This window comes from Lampris incognitus, chromosome 5 (genome assembly GCF_029633865.1).
Source record: "Lampris incognitus isolate fLamInc1 chromosome 5, fLamInc1.hap2, whole genome shotgun sequence".
NCBI lineage: Eukaryota > Metazoa > Chordata > Actinopteri > Lampriformes > Lampridae > Lampris > Lampris incognitus.
The window spans coordinates 15,657,211-15,684,496 of NC_079215.1; the positions used below are offsets into that span (position 1 = coordinate 15,657,211).

General features: G+C 44.3%; 1 protein-coding gene across 2 annotated transcripts in view; it reads left to right on the forward strand.

The window, feature by feature from the left end:
* Window positions 1–1,178: 1,178 nt before the first annotated feature.
* Window positions 1,179–27,286, forward strand: part of vps54 (VPS54 subunit of GARP complex) — a 51,293-nt gene continuing 25,185 nt past the window's right edge. For both annotated transcript variants that reach the window (XM_056280643.1, XM_056280642.1), the window contains exons 1-7: window positions 1,179–1,279; window positions 9,117–9,291; window positions 13,416–13,657; window positions 15,069–15,153; window positions 16,076–16,110; window positions 17,741–17,872; window positions 18,064–18,449. In XM_056280643.1, coding sequence (XP_056136618.1) covers window positions 9,147–9,291; window positions 13,416–13,657; window positions 15,069–15,153; window positions 16,076–16,110; window positions 17,741–17,872; window positions 18,064–18,449 — 1,025 coding nt within the window. In that variant the 5' untranslated portion in view covers window positions 1,179–1,279; window positions 9,117–9,146. The remainder of the gene's footprint in view (window positions 1,280–9,116; window positions 9,292–13,415; window positions 13,658–15,068; window positions 15,154–16,075; window positions 16,111–17,740; window positions 17,873–18,063; window positions 18,450–27,286) is intronic.

The following is a 27,286-nucleotide window of genomic DNA, read 5'->3' on the forward strand; positions in this document are numbered from 1 at the left end:
AAATTCCTCTCTGTCAGGTGAAAAGAAGCGGCTGGCGACTCCACATGGAGACATGTGGTAGTCTGCAGCCCTTCCTGGATCGGCAGGGGGGGTGGAGCAGCGACCGGGATGGCTCGGAAGAGTGGGGTAATGGCCGGATACAATTGGGGAGGAAAAAGAGGGGGAATTAGAATAAATTTTCTGAAATTTTGCTGGCCTGATGGTGGGCATTGCTGGACCGGTGGTGCACCAGGCCTATACAGTTGTATGGAAAACTCGTGCCGCTATATGACGATGCCTAAACTCATAAATATTGACAAGTAAAAAGGTTAGTTTTTTTTTACACAAATTACGTGGGATGAGACTGTAACGTACATGGATAAGTAGACACGCTGGCCGCTGGCTGGCGGGTCTGACCCTTTAGTCGAACGGTTAGCGATGCCTCCTGCGGTTCGGGCGATACGGGTTCGCTTCCCGGCAGTTCCTGAGGTTGCGTTGTCCCCCGAATTCGCTACAATACGTTAAAAAAATTACTGGTGTAAATAACTGTTGGGGGGGGGTTACTAATCACTCGTACATTATTTATGCTGCGTGTACTACACAAAGTTGTTTCAAAAATGGTTTAGCAGGAACATTCATAAATAACTTCCTTCAATAAAACACAAATCATTAGTTCCCTCTGGCACCAGTGTGAAAAAAACTCCATAAAACCCCACAATAATCAAGAGGTTACACCATAGTTTATATTGCTTTGATATGTTTTTGCTGTTCTCTAAACACTGTATCAAATAAAGAAAAATTATCCCCAAATGATGTCTCGTGTTAGTCATAAACACTGGTTTGGCGTGAATCTCCCATTGACCGTATAGGTCATTTTACACTTACTGCGCCCTGTGATGGCCTGGCGGCCTGTCCAGGGTGTCTCCCCGCCTGCCGCCCAACGGCTGCTGGGATAGGCTCCAGCAGCCCCGCTGGATGGATGGCTGGATGTGCTTCGAGCACTCTCTGGTGGTTTTTGGCCGCTCTGGACTCCCCTTGCTCAACAGCGCCAGAAGCGGCTGAATGAGAGTTACCCTCAGCAAGCCCTTCTAGTCGCCTTGTTTCTCGCTAGAGGTACACTGGGGGCAGCAGTGAGTTGTGTACGTTGAGGAGGGGGAAAAGTACACGAAGAAATTTCCCACCCTTCCACAATGCATTATGGTCGATGTACCGGCCGTTGGGGGTGATGTTGTTCTCCCGGTGTGTGCCGTGTTTCTGTGACGATGACGAGAATAACTAGACGCTGTGCTCCGGACAACAGGTACGCGCAACAGCAGCGCTGCAGTCAGGTTATCATAAAGTCAAGATCAAGACCTGTTTAGGCAGCCGAATTGCTAGCGAGCTAACTAGCATGATCAACGCGATCCCGCTGTCAGCCTACGTGTAATCTCGTTCAGCTGTCTTGTCAACGTTAGCATTAGCGTTAGCGTTAGCAAAGGCCGCGGATTTTCTGAATGTGTCTGAATGTTATTGGCTTTCCCACTGAAAGCCAATAGCTGGTTTGATTTGCTGTAGTAGCGAAACTCTGGTGCTGTCAGTGGGGTTTTCAGTGGGATACGACTACTTTTTTTGCAAGCTGTGTAACCAGTGAAAGCTAGCTTTTGTTTCGTCCTCCAGAATCCCTTCTGTTAAGTAAATGGATAGCGATACGTTGAGGTATAGTAATAGTTGGACACTTCAAGACGATCTAAAAGGGGCATTTCGACATTGACCATGAGAAAGTTCACCCAGCGTTATGTGTCCACGGTACACCGTGTGTGCACTTGAAATCCAGTTGCAGTGTGCACTGATTTGATGTCGGTTAAGGAATAATATCACATCTGCAGCGAATGCCAGCCCTAGGACGATGTCCATGGATCATATCTGGGCAGACAGTAACCACGGTAAAGCTGGTAATTCTGTCCTAACTGACCCAAGTTAATTGGGTGTAAACAGCAAATGCTTTAATTAAGACCGTCCAAGACCATTGCCCTAACTGTAAGATTAAAAAACAACAACAACACTAAACTAGGGGTTTTCAAATGTCTTTATACCATGACCCACCTGTGGAGGTACTTTGTGGCCCCAGAAACCACCAAATGTTTTGTGCAGTAAGACAGGCAATGCATTCTCATTACTTGTCAAAAAGTGAGATAATTAACAATCCTCTGTGTTGTTCATCAGTGCACTATTTGCCCTTTTCATACTTCCGTCATGGCCTAATAATAATCAAATGAAACAGACAAGGTACGTCAACATTAAACATTGTGCTTATTGTGGACATCCTAGCCCCCTGCTGTCACGACCCATGGTTAGAAAACCATGGGTGGAAGTATAAGAATGCCCTTAGGAGTGAAATTAGGTGCAGCTGACAGTGTTAGTCTTTGGACAGTCATTTTGTCGCCCTTTTTTTCCCCCTCCTCACTCACTTCTTGTCCCTCTCCTGCCTCCACATAACATCCTGGGATGTGAGTTTGGTGCAAAACAGACATCAGTTGTGATACACTGATGTAACTGTCCTGCTGTGTTTATCTGTGGGTCACTGGTGTGGAACATCACTGCATGCAAGCTACAACAAAAGATTGTCTAAGTACTAGGGTTGGGCATCGTTTGGATTTTAGCGATTCTGATTCCGATTCTGCTTTTCAATTCCGGTTCGTAACAATTCTTGATTCCGGTTCTTTGAGTGGTGGGGTCAAAACAGGTCATGCTTCTTCCACAGAAGACGTGTTTGTTTAAAAAACCTAATACAAGCTATTCTCTTTTAAGAACGGATCATTCATGTGAATGTCTCACTCTTATATTTACATTTGCAACAACTCTCTTCATACATGAAGATGAAGAAATAAAGACACAGTCCCACCCTGGTCCGGACTACCAGGTATTAAACTCTTTAAATTAGAAACAGTTCTTGTTTAGAAAAATGAGCATATCTGCCTTCTCAGGCTGTGTACGTGCGCGTTCAGCACAGAAAAAAACACATTTCAGTATTTGCACACAGTTTATAGCAATTTGCTCATGTATAAGTTGTTTGCTGTCTCGCTGTTGCGAATAAGACAAACGTTATTAATTTTCACTTACCCCACTGCGACGAGGTGCTGCTTGCTGTTTGCTCAGCGTTGACTGAAGAGGATGCCGAGGCTGGAGATGGAGCCCGGCGCAACATGTCAAACATGCTACACTGGTTAATTTTTACACCGTGTAAACGAAGGTGTTTGGCCATATTTGTTGTGCATCCTCCCTTGCACAAAATAATTTTGCCACAGGCATTGCACTGTGCCAACCCTTAATTTTTCAAGGCAAAAGGAAGCCACACTTTTGACTATCATTTGCTCTGGTCCATGATGGCGCACGTTTAACTTGTGGAGGCGAAAACTACGGAAGTTGCATGCCGCCGCTACCGAAACTGAAACTAACTTTAGCATGAGTGAAATTTATTTAGGAACCGATAGGCAGAATCGAAATTTGAATTTCTTAACGATTCCTTTGGAATCGGAATTTTGGAACCGGTTCCAATTTGGTTCTCGATGCCCAGACCTAAGTACCCAGCAATATTTGCCACTGGACTAAAAATATTTTCGTTTACAGTCAATATATAGTATATTGGCAGACATACATGCCTCATGGGACATAACTTTTTTTTAAAATTATCATGGTTTACTTAGCACTTTATTATGCATTCATTCCTAGAAACAGCTCTCATTTCCCTATAATCTCAACTCGGGATACCGTTGCACAATTTTTCTTGTCACAGTGGGAGTTGGTAGACTGAAGTTTAGGCAGTTTGGTAAAATTAGTAAAGCTTTGTAATTCAGTTTTATAAATGCTGCCCTGGAGATCATTGTTTTCATTTTCTGACATCTATGGCAATGCACAGTAACTACAGTGGTGTTGGAGCAGTCAAAACCATAGAGATCTTTTACAAAGGGAACAGTCGGAAAATGTTGTGTCAGCACCTTCCTCAAAAAAAATTCTTTATTTTAGGCTCTTGGTGTTGTTTCTGTTGGTGAAGGTCTTTTTAATTAGTTTGGTCTTATCTGTTTGCTATTCAGAAGAGTTTCACATCCCTAAAATTCGCTGGTGTCTATCTTTTTCACATTTGGCTGCAATGCTGACAGTATGTGCTTTATGAGCTAACAGCAAATGAGCAACTACAACAGGGTTAATGATTTGAGTATTTGTAGTTATTTTCTTAGATATGTCAGAGATATTACTACTACTACGTTCAGCTGCTCCTATTAGGGGTCGCCATAGCGGATCATCTGTTTCCATTTCTTCCTGTCCTCTGCATCTTCCTTTGTCACACCAGCCACCTGCATGTCCTCTCTCACCACATCCATAAACCTCCTCTTTGGCCTTCCTCTTTTCCTCTTCCCTGGCAGCTCCATAGTCAGCATCCTTCTCCCAATATACCCAGCAACTCTCCTCCACACATGTCCAAGCCATCTCAGTCTTGCCTCTCTTGTTTTGTCTACAAACCGTCCAACTTGAGCAGTCCCTCTAATGTAATCGATCCTAATCCTGTCCTTCTTTGTCTCTCCCAATGAAAATCTTAGCATCTTCAACTCTGCCACCTCCAGCTCCACCTCCTGGCTTTTCGTCAGTGCCACCGTCTCCAAACCATACAACATAGCTGGTCTCACTACCATCTTGTAAACCTTCCCTTTAACTCTTGCTGGTACCCTTCCGTCACAAATCACTCCTGACACTCTTCTCCACCCTGCCTGCACTCTCTTCTTCACCTCTCTTCTGCACTCCCCGTTACTTTGGACAGTTGATCCCAAGTATTTAAACTCATACGCCTTCGTCACCTCTACTCCTTGCGTCCTCACCATTCCACTGTCCTCCCTCTCATTCACGCATAGCTATTCCATCTTGCTATGGTAGAGATAGAAAATATAGAAAATTCCATCTATTTGCATTAGGGGTGGGACGATGCTGGATCGAATTCCGAATCGTTCGATATACAGTCTTCACAGTTCGAGATGCTCCCCATTTCGCTAGATCAACCGGGATTTCACTCCTACCTAAAATGACCATGGGCGGTCAAAATGACCGCCGCTTTTTAAACTCTATTCTGTCACGATAAATACCCAATTGATATATTAATGCACTGCATATGTTAGTATGTCTGTTAGGAAACGACTGACACCAAAATTAACATTTTAACAACTTTAATGCTGTAGTCAATTCAAGATGCAGCCAGGAATCCACCGCAGCCGGGACGCGAACCCGGGTTGCCTGCACCACGGACGATTGCGCTAACCAGTTGACAAAAGGGTCCGACCTGTTAGCCAATGGGCTAGCAAGTCAACACATCCGTGATCGTTACAATACTATTTTTCAAACAATTTAAGATCGCCGCTGTCCAACGCCTGTAAATACTGCAACGCCTCGGTGGTAGTCACGGTGCGTCTGAAACAGCAGCTGTACCCAGACATGTTGGAAATAAAACCTGAAAAACAAAATGGGAAACACATATTGCTCATCTAACAAAGGGAACAAGGCCTATAAAACGTGAACTGTAAAAAAAAAGAAAAGAAAAAAAGAACAACGTTGCGAAGGAGATGACGTGAGCAACACGTCATAAATAGTAACATGACAGGCACGATGACACGCAAATTACACGCAGTCATTTTGACTGCTCATGGTCGTTTAAGGTAGATCTTATCATAACTTTTTTTGTGGAATTGATCTAAAACTCATTTTAATGCAAATATATGCAATTTTAGGATCATTCAGGGAGCGGCAGGTCTGTATCTTTTTTTCCCACAAAGTTATTAAAGTTTGACATCCAAAACAGTCAAAATGACCGCCTTCGTCGTTCTAGTAGTGTTTAAAGTTTTAAAGTAAAGCAATTGTGTTACATGACAAAGAAAAGATAGCACAAAATGTTGTTAGAACTTTTGCACTTGCATTACATTTGAATACGTGCCTTGATAAAGCCAAAATGTCGGGCCTAATTCTTAAAATAAATGAAAAATAGAGAACTGCAAACTTGTTTTGGCTCTTGCTTACCAAGGCATCCACTGTATCATATTGAATTGAAATCGTGGGACCTGAATCGTGAGACATATCGAACCATGAGATTTGTGAATTGTCCCACCCCTAATTTTCATGTATAAATCTGTAGGAATATCTGTAAGGCAACGTTCTGTCCACTTCAGCATGGATGCTTGAACATATAGGGAGGGGTTGGGTACAATGGAAGACACATTGAAACCATCAGAGTAAATTAGCCGCCTACCTATAATTTAATCTCCTCAATGTCCTGATGGGATTATAACGGAAAGACTTGTTCATACCAGGCCACTTACACAGGGCTACTACTATGCTAGTCTTCTTAAAGCTGCAGTATGTGTGATTTTTTTGTTGTTTTTTTTTTTTTTTTTTTTTAAATTTTGCTCCAAAACATATCTTTACATTAACCATTTTTCATGGACCAGTGTACCAGCAGTGCAGAGATGTCCCTTTCGGAAGTTTCACAGCACTGGAAGGAACGGACCTCCTGGCTGTCAATCAAATTTGTGCACGCATTTTGATAGGCAGGCTCAGCAGTTCTTCGGTGAGGCCCCCGTTTACATAAGACTCGTCTCCTCCCTTGGCCAAATGAAAATCACAGTCTACTTATGCTATAACACCTGGGCTGTAACTTATAGGCTGTAGGAAGCAAACCTTCCTCACGGGAACAATGAGCCTCATTCATGAAATGTTCTTAGGCGCAAATTTGCCCTTACACACTTCTGGACTTTTTAGCCCTCGAGCTCCTCAAACCCTAACCCTAAGAAAAGACAGAGCCAGGGTAATCCGTAAATCTAGCCACCAGTTCCTGTAGCTTAAAAAAAATTTACATGCATAAATTGTCAATACGTTATACTCTCTTCATGGCATTATTATGGATCTTGGACAGAGGTGGTCATGCAAGGTGTTAGTGCTTTGAAAATAGTGATCTTTTTCTTTAGAAATACTTCATCTATAAGTAAAACAGTGCTTCACAGGAATAGCTGGGGTTTTTTTTACATGACAAGATGTGTTTTTTGGTTTTTTAACTCTTAGAAGAGGTTGAATTTGTGGTTAAAAATGTAATGTAGATACATTTTGAATAGAAGTATTTTCTGTCACATCTTGATTTGAAAGCGAGGGCATTTGCAAAGCGCCACAGTATCTTGCTTCGGAAGCCATCTGTGTCTATTTAACAGTTTCCACGTAATTACATGAATAGTGCAGACCTGCTGGCGAGTTAGACTGCGCTCAGCCAAGCTCAGTCTAATTCACAGTGCGTCTGTCACTTGCTCATCAGCACTTTCAGTTTTAATCTGAACCACAGCCTCAGCAAGAGCTACTGTGAAATGTGATCAAATGTTTTTGTCTTGTTTTTTTTTTTCTTTTGTTCCGAGAGGTCACCTTTTCCTTTCAACAACTGGGACCATCTAACGCAGAAGGTTTGATGGAAATTCCCTCCTGTATATTTCTCAGGCACAAATGAAATGTATGAATTTCATCACAAGGTGGAAAAACATCCGATTTTGTTCCCAGCAGTAGTTCACCAACCACCCACATGTTCCCTCTCTGGCCCAGCTATTAATTACAATAGAGCAGGGGATGACAATCTTTTTTTCAAATATGAGCAGCGCTGTGTGATATTTCCAAATAATAAACTTATGCCAAATAGAATTAGAATCATTGCACAGTAGTCTGCATTATGTAATTCAATTAACTTCTCAGTGTGAGCCCTGTACTAAATGTCCAATATGTACTGCTGATCTATCTGCGGTACATCAGTAATCAGGAACACTTTATTTGTCGTTTCATTTCGTTTCTTTCAGCCCACAGCAGTACAACACAAAGACAAAAACATATCCAAAAACTACAAGAACTTCAAGAACACACATACTAACTAAAACATATATATCTAAACTAACACATATATCCAAACTAAACAAAAAAGAAAAAAATTCACTGTCCAAGTGAACGAACGCCAGCCATGATGACTGTCAGAACTGCCAGTCTGCATGGGCTAGCAGTTAGCTTAGCCTGCCCCACTTCCACATCCGGTCAGACCACCCTCGGTGCTTCCTCCTCGCCAATCAGCGTGCTAGGCAAAAAAAAACAACCTTGCCAACAGTTGCCTACCCCTGCATTATAGGGATTTCTAATACGGAGAGATCTCATTTAGAGAAATCTCTGAATATTGAAAATACTAAAGGGTGAGAGGGCTGCACAATGTGCTTAAGAGAATCCCTTTCACCTCTTTAGTTAGTTCTTATTTATTTTCTGTTCCCTGTGTTTCTCCCTAATTGATTGTACTGTATCCGCTGCAAAGGCATTGTGGCTCTGACCTTGGACCCCCTTACTCTTAGCAACGTGATACGCTGTATGAATTAAACATTGGTCTGCTTCTTCAGTCATTGCATATCAATGTGGAGGGCGACAGTAATCGACTAATTGAAAAGTAAATGGACTCAGATAGAGATGTATTGGGATCCAAATTGACAGTGGGTTCTGAAATGAGAAGAACGTACGAAACGGCTTGACTAGTGGAAATTTCTTGGTTATTTCTTTGCCTTCTCTGTGGTCTTGTTTGGGTGTGAGTTTATTTCCAGCTAAATGCTGCCTAGATTGTGCTGTGGTTAGTTAGGTGACCAAGCCTTCATTACCCTCGCGTGTTGATTAGCCTTGGGCGCCTAACACCCTATCGCCGGGTTGTGATTTTTGTCCCTCCTCGGGACCACTGTCTGTAGTTACCCACCACTGCTGAGCGGGAGCATCCCACAAGCTTTGTCGTTTCAGAGATGATCTGTCTGACCCAGTCGTCTTGCCATAACAATTTGGCCCTTGTCAAAGTCGCTCTGGTCTTTACTCCTGCCAATTTCTCCTACATCCAACACATTGACCCAGACCTTGACATGTCCCCTTGTTTGGAGACGATCAGTGTTATTCAGTTCATCTGTGAGTTGGTAATAATGTTTTGGCTCATCAGTGTATTTCTCTTATTAAACATGAGTATGTATTGTTACATGTGTTTATACACTTGTGCATATTTTGATGCATTATATGTTTGTGTATGTGTATGTGTGTGTGTGTGTGTGTGTGTGTGTGTGTACAATGCATGTCACCAGCTAGCCTACTGGCAGGGGAGTCCCAATGCCATGGCCTCTAGCCACGGTACGTCCCCAGCACTTCGCCCCAGCGGTGAAGGCAGGGATGGAGTCTACCGCAAAGATCGGGAACCCTCCTACCCCCACTGCAAGCCTCCACGCTCCCTACCTGACGTCTGTCCTAAGGAGCCCACCGGTAAGATCCACAACAACTCTTGAAATGGATGGAAATAATAACAATAATAATAATAATAAATGACAATTCTAGGCCTAATCATAGCAATAATGATGCATTTTATTTATAATGCATTGTGGCAGAAATGAGGAAAAACACAGGAGACCAAGGCGAGTTTGATGTTTATTCCTCAACTCCAAAAACCAACTGTAGCATGAACAACCCTGCACCGGTGAGCCCGGGAACGTAAACCACGCCCCCAGCTCACAGTCCTGCTGGGTGAGAGGCATAGCCCCTAGTGTCCGCCACACAGCCCCCCCCCCCCCCCCGAACACCCAGAAGGGACTCCTGGAAAGAAAATTAGTGTCTCACTGGAGGCTTAAGCAGCCTGCCATAACGGCTGCGCCGTCCCTCAGCCGAAACAGTAGGTGAAACACAGTCCAAAGCCGGCTGAGAAGCAGAACGCTGAACCCGTGAAGACACTGCAGGGGTCCTGGAAGGAGGACGACCCCGACGGGGAACCTGGGCCGGAAACACAGCTTCGCCTGCCACCCTGTGCGCCGGTTTAAGCCTATCAAGCGTGACACGCTCCCTACTCCCACCCATATCTAGCACAAAACCCTTAGGACCCGTCTCAAGAACCCGAAATGGGCCATCATATGGGGGTTGGAGGGGCGAGCGGTGAGCATCATGCCACACAAAAACAAAACGAGCCGACATGAGCTCCGCAGGCACGAACGACCGCGGAAAACAGTGGTGAACGGGGCCTGGAACCCAAATGCTGTCGGGCAAAAAAGGATAAACGGCCAGACGGGGTCGAGGAGCGGAACTCCCAGGGACGCGGAGCGGCTGACCGAGCACCAGCTCAGCGGGTGACGCGTCGAGGTCCTCCTTAGGAGCCGAACGCAACCCGAGCATAACCCAAGGTAAACGATCCACCCAGTTACCATCCGAGAGCGCAGCGCGCAGCACTGCCTTGAGCGACCGGTGAAAACGTTCACACAACCCGTTAGCCTGAGGGTGATACGCGGTAGTGCAGTGTACCTGCACACCCAAGGATCGCGCAAGTGCCGACCAGAGCTCTGACATGAACTGGGGGCCCCTGTCTGAGGTGATATCTGACGGAGTGCCGAAACGGGCGACCCAGGAGGAAAGAAAAGCGCATGCAACATCCGAGGATGTTGTGGAGGATAGAGGGACAGCCTCTGGCCACCTGGTGGTCCGATCTACCATTGTGAGCAGGTGCGTAAAACCCTGTGAAGAAGGTAGAGGGCCCACCAGGTCCACATGCACGTGGTCAAAACGTCTGGCCGGGATCGGAAACGGTTCGAGGGGCGATTTAGTGTGCTGGTGGACCTTAGCACGCTGGCACACTACACATGCAGCTGCCCACCCCTTGACGTCCTTGCGGAGGCCAGGCCAGACAAACTTGGAACCGACCAACTTCACCGACGCCCGAACTCCAGGGTGCGAGAGGGAGTGAATCGAATCGAAAACTCGACGGCGCCAGGCCACTGGAACAACGGGGCGGGGACGGCCGGTGGAGACATCGCAGAGGGCAGGACTGCCTTCCTGCATCACAGCGTCCTCTAGCTTGAGACCGTCTTCTTGACATCGTGTCCTTAATGAAGAGCAGCTCACTACGTCCGCCAGCGCCCACAGCTGCTACTGAGCGCTGGCCCTGGAGTTTCCCGCCGCCTCAAACGTGCACGGAGGGACGCAGCGCCTCGCCTTGCCACCGAACTGCTGGTGGAAGAAACAGAGGCCTCTCCCGCGCCGTCTCCGGGCAGTCACTTCAGCCACCACTGCCGGGTCCGCGTCCTCCGACATCGGCTGCAGAGGCTCCGCTGCCACACTCTGCACAGAGAACCGTCTGGTAGCCAGCAGGACCCGATCGGCCTCCTCAGCCAAACCTCGGCAGTCACCAGCGGCCAGACACGGGGAGTTAGCCAAAGCCGCGCGCACAGGAGATGGGAGCTGGCGCAGGAAAACGTGCGGGAAAAGGAACCCACCTTCGTCTGAGCCTAGCAGCGACAGCATATTGTCCATGAGATCCACAGCCATCCCGTCGCCCAAACCGGATAGGGAAAGGATTCTATCTGCCCTCTCTGCGACAGATAGGCTGTACCTCCAGAGCAGAAGATGTTTGAGGGTGACGTATTTATCGTGTTGTGGAGGGGCGCGGAACAGCTGCATGGCCCGGCGTGTGGACTACTTGTCCAGCGCAGCGATGACCAAATAGTATCTGGAGTCCGCAGAGATTCCACGCAGGTGGAACAGCGCCTCGACATGCTGGAACCACGAGGCCGGGTCGCTCTGCCAGAACTCTGGGAGTTTCACAGCCGTGGCGAGAACGGCCGGCTGTGAGAGTTGGGGTGGCGGGGCCGAAGTGGATTCACACTCCTCTTCTGCTCCAAACATGTTCAATTCGGGGTCACCAATGTGGCAGGAATGAGGAAAAACACAGGAGACCAAGGCGAGTTTGATGTTTATTCCTCAACTCCAAAAACCAACTGTAGCAGGAACAACCCTGCACCGGCGAGCCCGGGAACGTAAACCACGCCCCCAGCTCACAGTCCTGCTGGGTGAGAGCCATAGCCCCTAGTGTCCGCCACAGCATATTAGAAACTAATCTCAATGTGCTATATGCTAAAATTGGTGCACGGTCACATGATGCGGGTAACAAAACTGGCAGTTTAGAACAGTAGGGAATATTTTTGTTTATAAGTTACAAACACATTTATTCCACCTCCAATCAAACAGTGGTACACTTTTTTAACAATGGCAATGTCCAACATTCCTTGACCATCCAGTGGTTAAAATACTAATGCTACTACTCCCCTGCGATCAGGCTTGGTACTTAGACAATCGTGCCCTCCAGATCCACAAGGAACTTTGGGGTGATGATCAATAACCTGCTCTCATTTTCTGACCCCACTGCCGCTTTCTCTCGTTCTTGTTGCAATGTCTTCCCTAAAATTGCATATATGTGTGGTGCACCACCGGTAACACAACACCATCCACCAGGCCAACAAAATTTCTTAAAATTGTTGAGGTTGGTGTGGCTCACAAGGCTAAAAAGTATGCTTGTGTTTCCAAAAAACCTTTTTGAAGAACTTTAAAGAAATGTCATAGTATTTACGATGTACAAAGTTGTCTATTGACACAAGTTGACTATCAAATTTTGAATCGTTACATTCTTTGTTGTCCTGTCATTGAGGTTCATTGAATACAATAGGAAAAAAAAACATTGCGCTCAGTTTGCCAAGATTCCCAGTAGGGATGGTTAACAGTGTGAAGTTCTCAGAAGTATCCTTTGAGAAAAGCCTTATTTGAAATGTTAAGACTGCCATTTGTACAAGAAGATAATACTTTTTTTAATCTCCGTAGGGAAATTCATCCTCTGCATTTAATTTACCCTAGCCGTGTAGCTAGGAGCAGTGGGCAGCCACCGTATAGCGCCCAGGGACCAGCTTAAATTCTTTCTTGCCGTGCTTTGGTTAGAGACACCGACATGAATATTAACCCAAACACAGACGTCTTTGATGGCAGAAACCCACGCAGACACGGGGAGAACATGCAAACTCCACACAGAAAGGACCTGTGACCGCCTGGGTTCAAGGGCCTTCTCGCTGTGAGTCAACAGCGCTAACCACTGGGGAACTGTGCTGCCCCAAGGAAGGATACTTGGAGGGATATTGGCTTGGTCATTTATGCTAGCCAGTTATCACAATCAATCTTATAGATTCCCATTTGCTCTGGTCATCTGTGGATTGTTAAGAGTCTGTGGTCATCCAGTACGTGTCCTCGGACTTGTTATCTTCTATTGTCTTGACGTCCATTCACACAAGGACATAAGAATGGAGCACAAGCTGATGAATCGCTTCAATTTGTAAAAGTGATGTCTGATTATGTTCACTAGCCCCAGTCTAAATGAGATCCAGGTTTGCAGTAGGGCGTAAGTACAGCTGTTCCTATTCCCAGTTGGCAAGAATTGGTTGTTGCTTGCTTTGTCATGACCCCTTTTGAAAACTGTCCAGATTTTGGAGGTTTAAATAACCTTTTATGTTTCATTTGATGCTTCAAAGACTCTTTGAGAATCTTTCAAATTTGATTTTATAATAATTTTTTTGTTTCATTTTCAGGTGAGGGGCGGGGCCTGTGCGAAGGCCCATCTGTTGTGGCGGAACACGACAGGTGGACAGTGTACAGTTCGAAAGTCAACCTCCCCGCCGCATTGAACGACCCGCGGCTCGCCAAGCGGGAGTCAGACTTTTTCACCAAAACATGGGGCCTGGACTTTGCTGAGACAGAGGTCATGCCCTCTTTCTACCTCCCCAACATCACCAGAGAACACTTTATCTCCTACCTTCAGGAGACGGCTCAGGTGACACTGCTGTCCTTGCTCACAGTGAATTATTCACGAGATCTTAAATAAAGAGGGGCTGGTCTGGAGTGGCTTCATGTTAGCTAAGGCCATAATAGACTCCAGTAAGGGGTGTTGCCAGAACTTTTCAGTGGCTGAGGACTATGAACTCATAAAGTAGGCTTTTCTTTTTATCTACTGTCAACTTAGATATAATTACTGGACTCACCCCTGTAGATGTCATCAAACACCCCACCTTTTATTTTTACTACTGTAAATGTTTCTCAGAAAGGAAATTAGTTTAGATAGCGTGTTGGGCCTGGTGTAACTTGACTGGCAGGTCTAGTTGGTTTAGTAGATCGTCAGCATCTACAGTCAAAATCTACTGACTGAAACTAATAAACAAGATTTCACTGTATTTTACACTGAAGACCTTTAGCTGACAGTTTCTACCCACAAGCCCTCCTGGTCAATGCACACATACTGGCGATTCTGTCATTTATATACCTCAGTGTGTATGAACAGCAATGACAAGTTACGAGAAATATTACTTAAAGGTAGAACGAGTGGGATTTGTCAGTTGCGGTTTGTAAACACAATATTCAAAGTTGGCCCTTTCTCCCTGGCTCAACGACACCAGAAGCGCACACCCCCTAATCGCAGTTACCAGAACACATTCCAGTGTACAGGCCAACTCCCTGTCGCTCTTCATCCCCATCGTCTTCTTCAGTGCTCGCCAGCGGGTGAAAGCCAACCCCAGATCCACTCTCGTTTTGGAACAAGTTTTGTACACTTGGTGTTTCGCCTCGTTTTATTTGCATCTCTTCACCGCTGTGTCCGCTGTTGTCGTAGTTTCCTCTTGGATGCGTGCTTATGATTTCGATCTGGCACCTGGTCGCTGCGTTTTTATCGAGTCCCGCTGCCCAAAGGTTAACGCCCAGAAGCGTCCCGTACACAGCGAAATAAGAAAATACAGGCAGAGGACAGGGTTTCTGCAGAGACAAACACCGCCACACACATCTTGTGGGTCATAAGTGATGATTGAGAGGTATTATTTTTGTACGAGTCTATATATTGATTTTTAGGAAGATCCTACTCATTCTACATTTAAATCAGACCATGAACTGCGTTATTATAAGAATGTCTTAAAAAAGAGGAATCAGTAATGAATGTGGTATTTTCATACCTCATGTTTCACAAATATGAAAATGATGTGCACATATATTTATTTATTTACACACTAGAAGTTTACTTCATTGTACATGTGCAGTCTATTGACATTAGCGTCCAGCTCATTTTCATATCAACATGGGGGATTAAGAAGAGAAAACGTGCTTCTGTTTTTAATTTTTTGCAAGTTTTTTTTATCTGTATTTCTTTTTTTTCTTTTTCTTTTTGTAAACCACAATCCTGATGTTCTGTGTGCTTCTAGAGGGAAAAAATCCATGAACGCTGCAAAAGAATTTGTCCCAACAAAGACGATGTGGATGCAATCTCCAGTATTGCCTCAAACCATGGTACAAATTATTAAATGGCTCCTGTGTGTGTGTGTGTGTGTGCGCATGAGAGTGATGTAGAGAGACTTGTTTGCCTCTGCTCTGGTCCTCACAGAGGCTCGGGAAAACACACATCCCCTGCTAACCACAGAAAACATACACATGTAACCCCTTTGCTCTGGAGACGGCTACACATGCAACACTGCTCTCGGCCAATTGGTTTTATTGTCGCACACTGATGACAGAAATCAGAACACAAATGTCAAGATGATTAGCTCCTTTCTCCTCCTCACGCCATTCATCAGAACCAAGATCAGGGAGCGTGAATATGAACAATGTGATTGTATGTTGGATTTCTAAGTAACAAAAATAAATCACACACCTGCTACAGACACACACGACACAACTCTCCCCTTATCACCTACAGTGCTTGTTTGTTATATTATAATTAGATCTTGGTTTTATTTGTCATCCCCGTTCAGTTTTTCATGTCAGTTAGGTCCGTTTGTTAAGCCTTTTTTGAAATGCCTTTTTTTATTGTCCATGTCCATAGTCTAAAATGTAGACTCTAAATTAAGATGTCACTCCTACCAAATAACCCTCGGTAATAGATCTGAGGTTTTCGTGGAGAGTTCATTGTCGTCAGTGTATACAGAAGCCAGTTTAGTACTTGGGTCGGGACAGTCTGTCTTCGATCCGCATTTCGGTGCTCTACTGAAAATAACCGTCCGTAAAAATCTTAAATCATCTAACCGTTAAGATGTGTTCTGTCGTGAAGCTGGTGTGGTGTGTGTGTGTGTGTGTGTGTGTGTGTGTGTGTGTGTGTGTGTGTGTGTGTGTGTGTGTGTGCGTGTGTATGCGTTGTTGTGGGTTTTTAGTCCTCTTTGTCACAACAGCGGTAAGTTGGTTGACTAATGATGTACTCTGACTTTCCCTCTTACAGACACATCCAGAGCAGAGCTGGAACAGGTTCCAAAGGTAACATCATCCTGTTAGTGACACCAGCTGTGTCAAAGAAACACCGACGATCATTTCTATTTTAAGACTCGTCAAAATTCCTCCGTTACCTGATTTGCTTACTAATTTAGGAGAATTCCTAAATTATTTTTTATGCCGTATTCAGAACCCTTAATGATACAAACCAGTTGAAACTGATCTAAATGGTTAAAGGTGTTACATGTGACATTCAGCACCAGCATCTCAGAACAAAACAACCCCCCCCCCTTCGCCTTCTTGGATATTTTTTCATTCGTTGGAATATTGATTTTTACAGTATAGTTATTTTATTAACATTTGTAACATATTCGGCTTGGGGCGCCTGGGTGGCGTGGCGGTCTATTCCGTTGCTTACCAACATGGGGAGCACCGGATCGAGTCCCCATGTTACCTCCGGCTTGGTCGGGCGTCCCTACAGACACAATTAGCCGTGTCTGCGGGTGGAAAGCCAGATGTGGGAATGTGTCCTGGTTGCTGCATTAGCACCTCCTCTGGTCGGTCAGGGCACCTGTTCAGGGGGGAGGGGGAACTGGGGGGAAAAGCGTGATCCTCCCATGCGCTGTGTCCCCCTGGTGTAACTCCTCACTGAAAAGAAGCAGCTGGTGACTCCACATGTATTGGAGGAGGCATGTGGTAGTCTGCAGCCCTACCCGGATCGGCGGAGGGGGTGAGGCAGTGACCAGGACAGCTCGAAAGAGACCTGAATCCATGTAACAGAATTATTAGTTTGCTAGCTATCCTGCTAATGCTAGCTACCTCACATGCACTAACATGCACACGCAGTGCTCTAACATCCACCCACAGCCGGACCAGCTTCCAAAACAAAGACCAGAGAAGCTTGGATTACAACACACAGGAAGTGTGACTTCATTCTCTGGTCAAGACACCATTACTTCGCTATCTCTTTACATAGCAAATAGTTATTTGATGCTATATTAATGTTCTAAATATAATATAAAGCACCTTTAAGATGTTGGTTGAATCCTTACACAAATTTCAGCAGAATGTTAAATTGTATTAAAGTGACTGGTACAGATTTGGATCAGAAGCGCATGTTTAAGCTTTTCAAACTGGTTTGAGTATTTTAACAGCTTGGTTTATTGTCATATTTGAAATCAATAATAGAATAATTTGGCTAAAGTGTACTAATGACCTGCATTACTCATTCTGGTAAGTTTGGCTGGTGATTATGAAGGGATTTCCATACAATGTCACTCTGGCTTCACTGTCTTTGGAGAATGTGTATTTTCTTGCTTTTAAGAGGAGCTGCTAAGCTTAAGCGCACGGTTCAACCTATGTTCAGACTCGACACGCAGGCATAAAAAAAGGTGTCCACAAGTTTGTCTGACTCTGTAAGTAGGACATAGTAAAAGCCCAGGAAACCAAACTATCCCTTTAAAACCAGGGAACAATACATTTAAGTTATGTCGCCATATTATCATAATTAAAATCTTAGGGTCTATCAACATTATGTTGATATATTGCCCAGCTTAAGTTTATCCTCAGTTCTCATGCTGTCATTCATGACCTTTGACACTGCAATGTTTTTTCCTTCTCCAGGTATGTCCCAACTGATACTTAAATCTGTGCTAATGACTCTTCTAAACGGCAGATCTTCATGAAGCCTGACTTCGCGCTGGAGGATCCGGCCACCTTCAACACCGTCCTGCCCTGGTCCCACTTCAACAGCGCTGGGGGAAAGAGCAGCAGAGACATGGCTTCATCCAGGTTACTGCAGGAGAAGGTCAGCTTTACATCTGCATACTCTACAAATTATAATGGGTGCTTTTGTCCAAAACCCATCATAGCAGTAAGAGTACAAGGTTTGTCCCAATGGCATACACTCATACTAATGTTGATCTTATCTTCTGTTGATCTCTCTCTCTACCCATCTATCTGTCTACCTCTCCTCCACCTGCTTCTCCTCCTCTCCAGTTAAGTCATTACCTGGATGTGGTGGAGGTTAGCATAGCACGGCAGATCTCCCTGCGCTCTGAGGCTTTCTTCCATGCTATGTCCTCCCAGCACGAGCTCCAGGACCGTCTCCGCGAGACGCAGCAGGCCGTGAATGTCCTTAGGGAACGGACAGCCACCATGGATCGGGTCATGTGCCAGGGACCTCTGAGGGCCCTGCACACAGCCGTGACACGTAGCAACTGCATCAAGCTGCACAACAAGTTGAAACTGATGGCGACTGTGCAGCAGACGCAGCCAACGGTGCAGCTGCTCCTCTCCACCTCCGAGTTTGTGGGCGCGCTGGAGCTCATCGCCACCACCAAGGAGGTGCTGCAGCAGGAGCTGCAAGGAGTCCACAGCTTTAGGTAGGGACAGTATTCTGTGTGTGTGTGTGTGTGTGTGTGTGTGTGTGTGTGTGTGTGTGTGTGTGTGTGTGTGTGTGTGTGTGTGTGTGTGTGTGTGTGTGTGTGTGTGTGAGACAGATTCAATCTTTGAGGGAGAGATTCAATCTGTGTGTCTGTTTTAGAGAGAGCAAGATTCAATCTGTCGAGAGATTCAGTCTGTGTAAGAGGGAGACACAGAGAGAGAGAGAGAGAGAGAGAGAGAGAGAGAGAGAGAGAGAGAGAGAGAGAGAGAGAGAGAGAGAGAGAGAGAGAGACCAGCATCAATGACTTGATGTTGGTCATCTTGCCTAGCAAATGCAACATTGGCTTGGCTGCCTTGATCAAGTGTCCAACCATAATGCAACCAGCCTCTCGCAGAACTGATCAAATGGTGTGCGTGCATGCTTGTGTGTGTGTGTGAGGTAGTGAGAGACAAAGAGATTCAATCTTTGTGTCTGTGAGGGAGAGATTCAATCTGTGTCTGTGAAAGAGGGAGAGGTTCAGTTTTTGTGTGTGTGAGAGAGATATTCAATCTGTGTGTCTTTTAGAGAGAGAGAGATTCAATCTGTCAGAGAGATTCAGTCTGTTAGAGAGACAGAGAGAGAGACCAGCATCAATGACTTGATGTTGGTCATCTGGCCTAGCAAATGCAACATTGTCTTGGCTGCCTTAATCAAGTATCCAACCATAATGCAGCCAGCCTCCCACAGAGCTGATCAAATGCTGGCTGGGGACAAAGTCTGTTTGTTCATAACTGTTGAAGAACAAAGGCTCTTCAAAAACCCACATTCCGGGAGGTCTTTCCACACCTGTAACACTAAGAGGTAAAATAATAACAGTCCAGCTCACCCTCATTCAGTCTTATAAGGAACAGCTGTTTACTCTAACCAAATCGACCAGCCCTTCTTTGTAACAGCGTTACCATCTCTGGTGCTGCTTACAGCCTGAAAGCCATGATCCTGGCCTGAATGTCACTAAGACCTTGTCTTCCTTCCTCCACCAGCAGGCGAAGAGCAGTAGCACTTATCCAGTGCTGTCCCAACCAGAAGAAGTCCACTGTTTCCCTCTGCACCTCCTCAATTAGGCCCTCAGGTTGATTTACAATTGTCAGTCTATGCCAAAGCATTGAGGCAACCAAGTTATTGGCAACTAGAACTCCTCCCCTTTATGACAGCTGGGGCAGCATCCATTTACATTTAGATAATTTAGCACACCTTTTCTCCATTACTCCCTCCCATTTCCTCATTTGAACTTCCTCTTTAACTACACTACCGTTCAAAAGTTTGGGATCACCCAAACAATTTCGTGTTTTCCATGAAAAGTCACACTTATTTACCACCATATGTTGTGAAATGAATAGAAAATAGAGTCAAGACATTGACAAGGTTAGAAATAATGATTTGTATTTGAAATAAGATTTTTTTTACATCAAACTTTGCTTTCGTCAAAGAATCCTCCATTTGCAGCAATTACAGCATTGCAGACCTTTGGCATTCTAGCTGTTAATTTGTTGAGGTAATCTGGAGAAATTGCACCCCACGCTTCCAGAAGCAGCTCCCACAAGTTGGATTGGTTGGATGGGCACTTCTTTGAGCAGATTGAGTTTCTGGAGCATCACATTTGTGGGGTCAATTAAACGCTCAAAATGGCCAGAAAAAGAGAATTTTCATCTGAAACTCGACAGTCTATTCTTGTTCTTAGAAATGAAGGCTATTCCATGCGAGAAATTGCTAAGAAATTGAAGATTTCCTACACCGGTGTGTACTACTCCCTTCAGAGGACAGCACAAACAGGCTCTAACAGGTACTATTTAATGAAGATGCCAGTTGGGGACCTGTGAGGCGTCTGTTTCTCAAACTAGAGACTCTAATGTACTTATCTTCTTGCTCAGTTGTGCAACGCGGCCTCCCACTTCTTTTTCTACTCTGGTTAGAGCCTGTTTGTGCTGTCCTCTGAAGGGAGTAGTACACACCGGTGTAGGAAATCTTCAATTTCTTAGCAATTTCTCGCATGGAATAGCCTTCATTTCTAAGAACAAGAATAGACTGTCGAGTTTCAGATGAAAGTTCTCTTTTTCTGGCCATTTTGAGCGTTTAATTGACCCCACAAATGTGATGCTCCAGAAACTCAATCTGCTCAAAGAAGTGCCCATCCAACCAATCCAACTTGTGGGAGCTGCTTCTGGAAGCGTGGGGTGCAATTTCTCCAGATTACCTCAACAAATTAACAGCTAGAATGCCAAAGGTCTGCAATGCTGTAATTGCTGCAAATGGAGGATTCTTTGACGAAAGCAAAGTTTGATGTAAAAAAAATCTTATTTCAAATACAAATCATTATTTCTAACCTTGTCAATGTCTTGACTCTATTTTCTATTCATTTCACAACATATGGTGGTGAATAAGTGTGACTTTTCATGGAAAACACAAAATTGTTTGGGTGATCCCAAACTTTTGAACGGTAGTGTAAGTAGACGTTTGAAAACTTCATTCCACTCCTCCCCCACTGAAGCCGAGCCAGCAGACTGCCCCCATGAGTCCAGCTGTAAGACTTCACATTTACACCAGTTCACTCTCAGCCTTCTCATTTGGCTCCACACTATGAACTGTTTCTGCTACATCACCCTGTCTTAAAGAAATACTTTCATGCTGTTTCTGAGCACATTTTTAACACGGGGGGGTTTGAATTACAACCGAGACGTAGGTGTGGTTTTTTGATTTCATAGCTATTGGCTACTGAAATTCAGGGCGGTCGTGTGGGTGTTGCTGGGTGAGCTAAACACTGGGGCTAAACCCCTTGCCGTAGAAAAACAAGAAATTCATTGGTGACAGCCCCCTTCCTACTCTGTTGTCACTTCACAAAAAAAAAAAAAAAAAAAACGGCGAGCGACGAGACCACCGACAGCAGCTTTGAGGTTGAGGATGTAGAAGTGGAAGACAATTCCTCTTTCTCAGAGGAAGTCGACTACTCGCCTCACGAATATGTTGCTCAGCCAATACAGCCATATTCTTTCCGAGCCAAAAGGGTGCATCTCTGTTTTTATAGCGTCCCGCTACGGGCACGCCCTCTATGCTAATTGTAATTTGTGATGTGCCAAGTTACCACATTTTCGCCAACCGGAAATCAGTTACTCGACCGCCGATATCTCTCGTCTAGTCATAAATGTGATTTTAGAGCTACCATTTTTCTCATCGATCACATCCACACTCCTTACATTGATTAACAACAGGAAAAGTCAGATTTGGTTGCAAGTATCTCTTTAACAAAGATATTAACATCACATCGTCAGCCTAAACTTACACAGTTATTGGAGGGTTCTGAGGAAATAGATAGCCCCGTAAGCATGTGTCTCAGCCTGCACAGTAAGTGTACTGTTTTATTGTTAGGTGTTTAATTCTACATGCTCACCACCGCCACCACCTCTCACAAACGAAGCAGGGGCAGGCAGATTTTCAGTCTGGTTATATTCAGATACATCTCATTCTCTCTACCTCTCGCTCTCTCTGAGTGCATGCTGGGAGGGGAAGACTGTGAGAGTGAGTGCGTGTTTCAGCGTGAATGTGTTTTCTATCTTTTCTTTTGTTGTTCATCTTTGGTTTTGTATTTTGACAGATTTATAATTGTAGTGGTATTTTGTGGTGTTTTTGATTCTGGAGCAGTTTTGACCAGCCTGGCTGGGAGTCGCACAGACTCGTGGAGTCAGAGGCGTAGGCCTGGAGAAACTCACACGCCGACATGGATTTAAACTCTGTCCGACTGTCAGTTGCTCTGCGGAAGATTGCAGTTTAGCGATCGGTGAAGTTGTTGTGACAGTGTAAAGTGTGCATCCAGAAGAATGAATAATGGAGCTGTTAATGAATGAATAATGGAATAATGAAATGATAAATAATGGAATGAGTAGTGGAGTCATTATTTTTCTGTGTAGTGTTGATAAGGTTAGCGTGAGCAAGGTGTCGTGGTCCAAGACACTTTTGTTCAGGTGGTGCTGCTGAGCCAGAAAGATCATTTTGTCCAAAGTCCCTCTGTTCATTAATAATGAAATGTTGCAGAGAGAACTGGTGAGACACAGACAATTAATGTCTCAAATAAAACTGATTCCTCTAGGCTATAAATCTCTACATCTAAAACGTGTTGTTTCCTTCAGAAGGCACGTCTTTATGATTCTGAACAATAACAATGAGGAGTTAAATTTGATGTTGACATTCGAGTAGATGGTTTTGGCTACATTGTTTATATACCTTGAGAAAATTAAATGTTTGGGCTGTGGAATGGAGGATCATCTCATCCGTTCCTGTCCAGAGAAACCAGCCGTTGAGGCAAATAATGGTGAGAATGCAGCACCAAGCTCAAAGCAGGAAAAAATAAGAGTTCGCAGAAGGAAAATACACAGAGTTCACAGAAGGAAAATAAAAAACAGAGTTCACAACAGAGTAAAGCTGAGATTCAAGCTACTGATCCAGTTTAGTCCGGGGGCTGCTGGTTCAGGTGCTGCTGGTTCAGGTGCTGCTGTTCTGGGTTCTACATGTAAAGGTGCTGTTGTAGAGGTTACTGAAAAGTCTCACACTGATGGTATTAACTGTGATGCAGTTGTCACAGACTGAAACAAAGGAAGCAGAGTGCTTGCTGGAGGTGGAAAGTGAGATGTTGGTAGACGAAGACTTTTCTAAAGACAAGGATAAGGAGCGGAAACCTGATGATGTGTGTCAGTCTTATAGTAAAGCGATAAAAGTTTCTCGTCAGAGTAGGTGTCTGCAGTCAGATGAGAGTTAAGGTGATGTGGAGTCTGTAGCTTCCTCACAGATGTGGGCTCACAGTAAGGATGGATACTCTTTAGTAAGTATTAAGGAGTTCCTGCAGGACACTAAGAAGGGAGCCAGAAATGTTAGTTGAGAAAGTGTTTTCTGATTTACAGCTCTTCGTTGATTCAGTGAAGACTTTTCTGAAAAGTCCTGGTGGTTGGGGGAGAAAGCTTTCACTGAACAGGAGACTTGTCATCTAAAAAAAAACTAGTTCAAAAGGTCAATAAGTTAGAGGGTGATGATTAAGGTTTTCAATTCTTTTGTTCATTTGTTTTACAAATTTTTTCTGTATTATGGGGGGACATAAAAATAGGCAGCTTAAATTTAACAAGAAATGGTGAAAAGGGCCTCTTTTCAAGCTGTGCACTTAAAAAGTTTGATGTGTCTTTTGTACAAGAGATACACAATACTGCTGATAACGAGGCTGACTGGAGAAAAGAATGGACTGGCGAAACCTTTTTAAGTCACAAAACCAGTAACAGTTATGGGGTTGGAATTCTTTTTTCCAGGAATTTTATTCCTCAGTCTGCTGAGTCTGAAGAAATCATTAAAGGCCATATGTTGAAATTAAGAGCAGTGTATGGAAATGTAAAAATGGTGTTTATTAGTATGTATGCTCCAGTTTGGGGAGTGGAGAGATAAGTCTTTCTAGATATTTTAAATGAAGTAACAGTGAAGAACAGTGAAGAATATTTATTTATTGGTGGAGATTTTAACTGTACTGAGGAGAGCAGGTTAGACAGGAACTATGCAGAGCCTCATGCTGCCTCTCACTGTCTACTGTTTCATCTTATTGAGGCTCATGAATTGTGTGATGTGTGGAGAGGATTTCATAATAAACAGAGACAATACACGTGGACACGTGTGAAGGATAACTTACTGTCCATGGTCAAGCTTGATCGTTTTTATTGTTTTAAACATCATTTTAATGTATTTAAATGTTGTGTTATCAGCCATGTTGGTTTTTCTGACCACTCACTTGTAACAGCTTCTGTCTTTATAAAATGTGTAAAACCCAATAGTGCTTTTTGGCATTTTAACACAGCTTTACTGGAGGATAAAAGCTTCAAAGCATCTTTTGTCTGTTTTTGGGAAAACCATCAAAGTATGAAATCTGATTTTGTGTCTTTACAGCAGTGGTGGGATATTGAAGAAGTCCAAATAAGAGAATTTTGTCAACAATACACTCAAACTGTCCCAAAAACTTAATGAGTTCAGTGAAAGCTCTGGAGTCTGAAGTAGAGGAACTCCAAGACTTGGCTGAGGCTACAGGAGACCAACACCATACTGAGGAACTTGCAGCAAAAAAAGTCTGTTTTAACTAAACTGCTGGGTGTTTTAGCTTTGGAGGCTCTGGTCAGGTCCCACGTACAAAATGTGGCCCAGATGGATGTTCCATCACACTTGTTCTTTGGTCTGGAGTGTAAGAATGGACAGAAGAGGTTCATTCACAGCTTAACATCTGACACTGGGCAGGTGTTGACTGACCAAACTGCAATTTGTAAGGCTGCTGTCAATTTTTAGAGTAACCTGCTTAAATGTGTGTATAGAGAGGAGCAGGCAGTATCTCAGAGCTTATATACTGGTCTCCCTCAGGTTGAACAGCACAGCAATGTAGAGTTGGAAGTAGCGCTCTCCTCTGATGAACTCTATGCTGCTCTGCAGAGTATGCAGAGCGGAAAAGCTCCCCTAATTGATGGTCTACCTGTTGACTTTTATAAGTCTTTCTGGTTGGCGGTTGGGGGAGGATCTGCTGGCAGTGTGAAGTGATAGTCTCACTGGAGGGCATCTGCTGTTAAGTTGCAGGAGGGTGGTTTTTACCTTACTGCCTAAGAAAAGTGATCTACAGTTCATTAAAAACTGGAGGCCTGTCTCACTGCTTTGCAGTGATTATAAGCACCTCTCTAAAGTGTTAGCAACCAGGCTGAGTAAAGAGATGGAACAAGTGATTTATTGTGATCAGACCTATATTGTGATCAGATCTACTGTGTACCTGGCAGGTTAATTTCGGATAGCATTATTCTGATTTACTTTAGAAATCTGTAAGGAGTTTGGCCTCAAAGCTGGTATCGTATCTATTGATCAGGGAAAAGCTTTTGATCGCGCTGAGCATGAATATTTATGGTTTTGGTACAGGTTTTATTAAAAAAATTAGGGTTCTGTATTTGAGTGTGCTGAGAATTAATGGTGGTTTGAGCGCTCCTTTTCAAATCCAAAGGGGAGTTAGACAAGGCTGTGCCCTCTGGCATGTTGTATTCTCTAGCATTTGAACCTTTGTTGCGCAAACTTAGATCTGATCTTCAGAGTCTTAAGGTTGAAATGCACCTTTAAAACTGTCAGTCTATGCAGATGATTTAGTCATTCTGGTGAACAGTCGGCAGGATATTGACATGTTGGTGAGGGATGTCGTCCAGTTTGGCTTAATATCTTCAGCCACAGTTAACTGGATCAAAAGCAAAGATCTCAGTATTGGAGGTGTACTGGAGAAGAAATTCAGTTTGCCTGCGGGGGGGGGGGGGGGGGCTGAGCTGAAACATTTAGGAGTGTTTTTAGTTTATCAATCTGTTGTCCTTAAAAAGTGGTAAAATATTCTTGAAAAGGTCAAAGGTAGTTTAGCGAAGTGGATTTTAACCATGATGTCCTACAGAGGTCGAGTCCTCATCACTAATAATTTGGTATTGTCTATTTTATGGCAATGCCTGTCAGTTGTTGACCCTTCCACCAGACATGCTGTCCAAGATCCAGGCCCTTCTTGTTAACTTCTTCTAGGACAAGCTGCACTGAGTGCCTCAAAGTGTGCTGTATCTGCCAAGAGATGAAGGAGGAAAGGGCCTGACCCACCTGAGCAGCAGGGGGGCTACCTTCCATTTCCAATTCCTACAAAGGTTTCTGTGCAGCTCTACTAATTTAGTGTGGGGGTTGCTGGCTTACACCATTTTGAGTCAGCTAATTGGACTAGGACTGAACAGATCTTTGTTTTTGGTGGACTTAAAGCAGCTTAACATCAAGGAACTACCTGAATTCTGTCATGGACTGTTTAAGGTGTGGAACTTGTTGAAAAAAGAGACTATGACAACACAGCTCATTGTTCTGGCTGCTTCAGGAACCAGTCATATATGGCACCTATTTCAGTGCAGTCTGTCAGGTGGGTCCAGCTGTGCTCAGGTGGTTCTGTGTGTCTAGCGTAGTGACTCTGGGACCTGTATTTCAGCTTGCAGGTGCAAACATGGACAATACAGCTCCTCTTGTCTCCTTCTTAGAGTTGAGATCGACTCGTGCTATCACTCTGTTGCTTAATAAATGGAGAGAAGCTCTCACAGATAGTGAGCAGACACTGTTGAATCAGTATTGTAATGGCTCTGTTAAACCTGATGAGAATGATGTTCTCCATTCAGTGAATGTTTCCTCAGGTTTTAAGAACTGTACAGGACCTTTTTTAAAAAGTGGGAATTCCACTTAGTTTTGTTTGCAAGATCCAAATAGAAAGTCAATGCATAAAATATTTAAGTTTTGCACAGGGACAAATTAAATGGTAAAACTGACACTCCATGGAGAGCTCATTTAGGTCTGAGTGACAGTGTTGAGCCGGGGTGAAGAGCACTGTATAAACCACCATTGATCAGAAGAGCTGCTGACCTGCAGTGGAGGGTTTTACATGTGATCGTAGCTGTTAATGCTTTTGTCTCTGTCATTAATTCTGATGCTAGCCACAATTGCCCGTTTTGCACTAATCGTGAAACTGTGTCTCATTGTTTCATGGAATGTTGTCGACTGCTGTCACTGTTTACAATGTTGGAACATGTTTTTGGATTGTTTGGGGAAGTCTTTACTTTCTTTTCTTTTGGATTTTCTCCCCAATTGTACTTGGCCAATTACCCCACTCTTCCGAGCCGTCCCTGGTCGCTGCTCCACCCCCTCTGCTGAGCCGGGGAGGGTTGCAGACTACCACATGCCTCCTACGATACATGTGGAGTCACCAGCCGCTTCTTTTCACCTGACAGTGAGGAGTTTCACCAGGGGGAT